General features: G+C 34.0%; 1 protein-coding gene across 1 annotated transcript; it reads left to right on the top strand.

Moving 5' to 3' along the window:
- Nucleotides 1-1,749: 1,749 nt before the first annotated feature.
- LOC111417892 (uncharacterized) lies at nt 1,750-4,067 on the top strand. Its single transcript, XM_023050296.2, has 2 exons — nt 1,750-2,385; nt 3,495-4,067. Exons 1-2 carry the CDS (start codon nt 2,350-2,352, stop codon nt 4,065-4,067), a joined length of 609 nt encoding a protein of 202 aa, XP_022906064.2. The 5' UTR covers nt 1,750-2,349.

The raw sequence follows: 4,067 nt of genomic DNA, 5'->3' as shown, positions 1-4,067 counted from the left end.
AGAGACCATGTTCAACGTATGGAAGCCTCAAGCTACCAAAAATAGTCAAAGATAGTATGAAAGCATGAACTTCCTAGTATAAGTTATAAATAATTAAGAAACACGATAGATGTCTTAAAGTTAGAAGAAGACCAGAGTTGACCGTCTTCCAAGCTTTCGATCAGCTAGTTCGCTATAAAAAAATAAACGTTCTGATATAAGTACGAAGGCTTTCACGGCCGGTGTTAATTAAACTAAAACTAGAACTAACACTAGCACTATCACTAGAACTAACACTACACCTACAACTAGAAACTTTCGGGTTAAGTCGTGCGTCTTTTGAAAAAGTGTTTAACGTTTCGGATGCCATATTTTAATTTGTGTCTGAGCAAGATTTCAAAAGACGCACGGCTTAACCCGAAAGTTTCTAGTTCTAGGTCGAGTGTTAGTTCTAGTGATAGTACTAATACTAGTTCTAGCTTTAGTTTAATAAACGTACTGATTTAAACTTTTTAGATGTGACATATTTGAACAAATAAATTTATCTTTCGAAATTGATTTGCTTTTAAATATGATTACTTCATATCGTATAACGCTTTAAAATATCACAAAATTTCAGTTTAAATGACTCACCATTTACACTAAATAATTATTTACTTTCAAGGAAAGGCTCACAACACGAAAAATTTTAAGTTTGATGTAAACATAGAGGGCATTAAGGTATGCGTATAGCAATTTCTTTTAATTTTAGAAAAATGATATGCCGCATTTCATTCGCATATGTAAATGATTTTGTTATAGCAGCTGTTCCATGCGTTATTATTTATAAAACATAAGTGTGATGTTTACATTTAAAAAAATGTTTATAGTAAACGCACTTGTAATTCTTGGAATAAAATCAAACAAAAAGGTTTTAAAAATAGAATATTACAACTTACTTCATTCTAAATATACAGACTGATTCTTTACATATACAACAAAGTAAAGGTTAAGGTGATGGTTGATAGTTTCGTATGTCTTCACGTTTTATTAAAATGGACGAAAAAGAACGAAAATGTTAGTTCTGTTTGAGAATAATCAATTCATAAGAAATGCTAGTATTAATTAAATTATCTCACTATAAATCTTAATTCGAAGGTGTATCGGTTATACATTATATTAAATTATACGGCAATTATAATTTTTTTATAATTGAATTTTTAATTGAAACTTGAATTGATTGCTTAATAGTCCAACCTATGCAAATCAAACGACGATCGAACGGATTACCTGAGAAAGGAGTAGATACTACAAATTATTTGAACACTTTTATCTTTTGTAAAATTAAATTTTTTATGAGTTTGTGTTTAAAAGTGGTAATTACATGTAAGTTGTGTTGCCTAAAGTTCAGTCAGTATAGAAACTATTAGAATGATGATATCAGAATATAGCTATATAAATATAAAGATTAAATATTATTAAGTACTCCGCTTTTTGTATTTATAGTATTTTGATAAACGAAGGCAATAGAATGTTCACATCAACAAGAATGCTCTATATTAATTTATACATTTGTTTTTTTGATATGCATTGGTTTAGCACATAACGCTGGTTTAGATTTTTATTAGCATTTAAGAATTACTTAATTAATTTACAAAGTTACGCTTTATTAATATAACATAAAGTTCTACTATTTTAAAAGTATTTACTTATCCCTTTTGTTTATCATCTGACTTCTATAAACACCTAATAATGTTGGGACCTACGTCTTATCTCTGCATAAAAGGGCCCATACACCTGCGAACAAATTGCACAACAGAGGCTGTTGTGCAAAAATTGTATGGTGTATGGTGTTGTTCAACGTGATGCGCAACAAGTTGTAGAAATTCAAAATTGTTTGAAATTAATTGCGCAACGGATGACGTTGTGCAACTATTGCATCATATATGGGTCCTGGCTCGAGAGGTTGTGCAGTTAAGGGCAGGTTTGGACAAGTTCCGCATACGCCACACACTAGTAGTACTGATAATTTTAAAATGGCGAACTTTATAAACAACAAAGACTTTTGGAGCGAATTTATTAATCTATATCGCCAGTTGCCAGAAGTGTGGAAAGTGAAGAGTGATGTGTACAAAAATAGAAACAAGAAGAACGTCGCGTATGAAAAACTAACCGAAAAATTAAAGGAAATAGAACCTAGCGCCGATAGAGAGATGGTGCGAAAGAAAATAAATGTTTTGCGTACTGCGTATCGAAGGGAACTGAAAAAAAGTAGTGGCGAGCTATAGATCTGGCACAGGCACCGAAAATCTTTATGAACCAAGTTTATGGTATTTTAAAGAATTAGATTTCCTCAGAGACCAAGAAAGTCAATTACCAGGGACTTCTACCATGGACGAGCCCCAAGAGACTGAAAATGAAGGCAGGGTAAGTAATCAAATCAGTTATTATTTAAATGCTGTTATTATTTTGAAATAATTTATTTAAAAAGTAATATATTTTTAAGCACAACTGTGAAAAACAGATAATTTATAGTTAAGATATAATGTTGTCCTGCCAAGGAACAGCTCCAACAGTATTAAAGTAATTACTAAACTGTGCTCTTACTTCTTTTGCTGTTGTTGTACTGTTTCTCCCTTGAAGTGGTTGTAGTGTTTGTAACGTAGGATCTGCTCTCCAATCAGCATTTGTAAACTCCCCGGTATTTATATTTTCAACATCTATGCCGCCTTGGAAGTAACACTCTACATTTTTATGTCGTAAAAAGTTGTGCAAATAGCAACATGCTAATGTTATAGTAACAGCTTTTTCTGGACATAGATTAATTTGACTTAACAGAATTCTAAATCGAGAAGCTAGTATCCCAAATGCATTTTCAATAATCCGACGGCTGCGTGACACCCTGTAGTTATAAATTTTTTCTTCCTTGGTGAGGTTTCTCTTGCTGAATGGTTTCATTAAATTCTCCAGAAGTGGGAAAGCGTCATCCCCTACGAAAACATAAGGCACTTTGGTATTAGTTAAAGGCAAATTTTCCGGTTCAGGAAGGCCCAAGTTCTTTTCTACAAGTTTTTTATAGAAGAAAGTATTTGAAAACACCCCTGCATCAGAAACACGTCCATTAGCGCCCACATCAACCATCAAGAATTCATAGTTTGCATTTACAATTCCCATTAAAACAATACTAAATGAATGCTTATAGTTGAAGTAATAGGAGCCTGTTCCGGGGGGTTCAAATATGTGTATATGTTTACCATCTATTGCCCCTAAGCAAAGAGGAAAATTCCACTTCGTTTCAAAATCTTTACTTACAGCTCTCCACTCATTTTCACTTTGTGGTCGCTGAAAGAAACATATCGTTAGTGTCATTTATAGAATTGCATCTTGAATCATGCACAATTGAAGAGCCCACTGCAAAAAAGACGAAAGATTTCTTGAAATTCCGCCTTTTTGCAGTGGACTCTTCAATTATTATTTATAGAATTGTTTAATAAAGAAAAGTAGGAATATTATAAACCCATTTTGGCCTTTTATAGGATTCTTCTCGGGACGATGGTAACCCAGAAGCAAATGCAGCAGAAGAGGAAAATCCAGATACTTCTCAAGAAATAGAAATGCCGGAAGCTGCCACAGGACGCAGAGCTCCAAAACGAAAAGGGACAACCGAGGAATCTCAGACCCGAAATGAATTATTAAGAATGGCTTGCCAACATCTGCGTGCTTCCAACAATGAGGTAGACATTCTAGCGAAAAGTTGGGCACTGGAGCTAGTGAAAATGTCGCCCGAGCAGCAAATTCACGCGAAAAAGGCCATTAGCGACATCTTATATGAAGGGCGTTTTGGAACCCTTCACAGAAATTCTGTAACAATAAATGAGCCAAACTCACGTCTACTTGCATACGGATATTCACCTCATACAAGTAATAGTAGTCTATCTCAATCATACCCTCCATCTCCAGTACAAATCACCACTCTAGAGAACAGACCACAACATTCATCCCAATACGTGTACCCATCACATTCAAATAATACAAAAACTCATTATTCCCCAGCTCCGGTACAGATAGGCAGACCAGAAGACCCATATCCAGACCCAGATTTTATTTAA

The sequence above is a fragment of the Onthophagus taurus genome, chromosome 11, assembly GCF_036711975.1.
Source record: "Onthophagus taurus isolate NC chromosome 11, IU_Otau_3.0, whole genome shotgun sequence".
NCBI classification, from domain to species: domain Eukaryota; kingdom Metazoa; phylum Arthropoda; class Insecta; order Coleoptera; family Scarabaeidae; genus Onthophagus; species Onthophagus taurus.
This window is presented reverse-complemented; position numbering and strand designations above follow the sequence as displayed.

What these genes read in the sequence shown, in the direction of transcription:
- LOC111417892 (XM_023050296.2), top strand. Translation starts at nt 2,350, where the DNA reads ATGGACGAGCCCCAAGAGACTGAAAATGAAGGCAGG. An exon ending in AGACTGAAAATGAAGGCAGG is followed by an intron (nt 2,386 to 3,494) that starts GTAAGTAATCAA and finishes GGCCTTTTATAG; the next exon opens with GATTCTTCTCGGGACGATGG.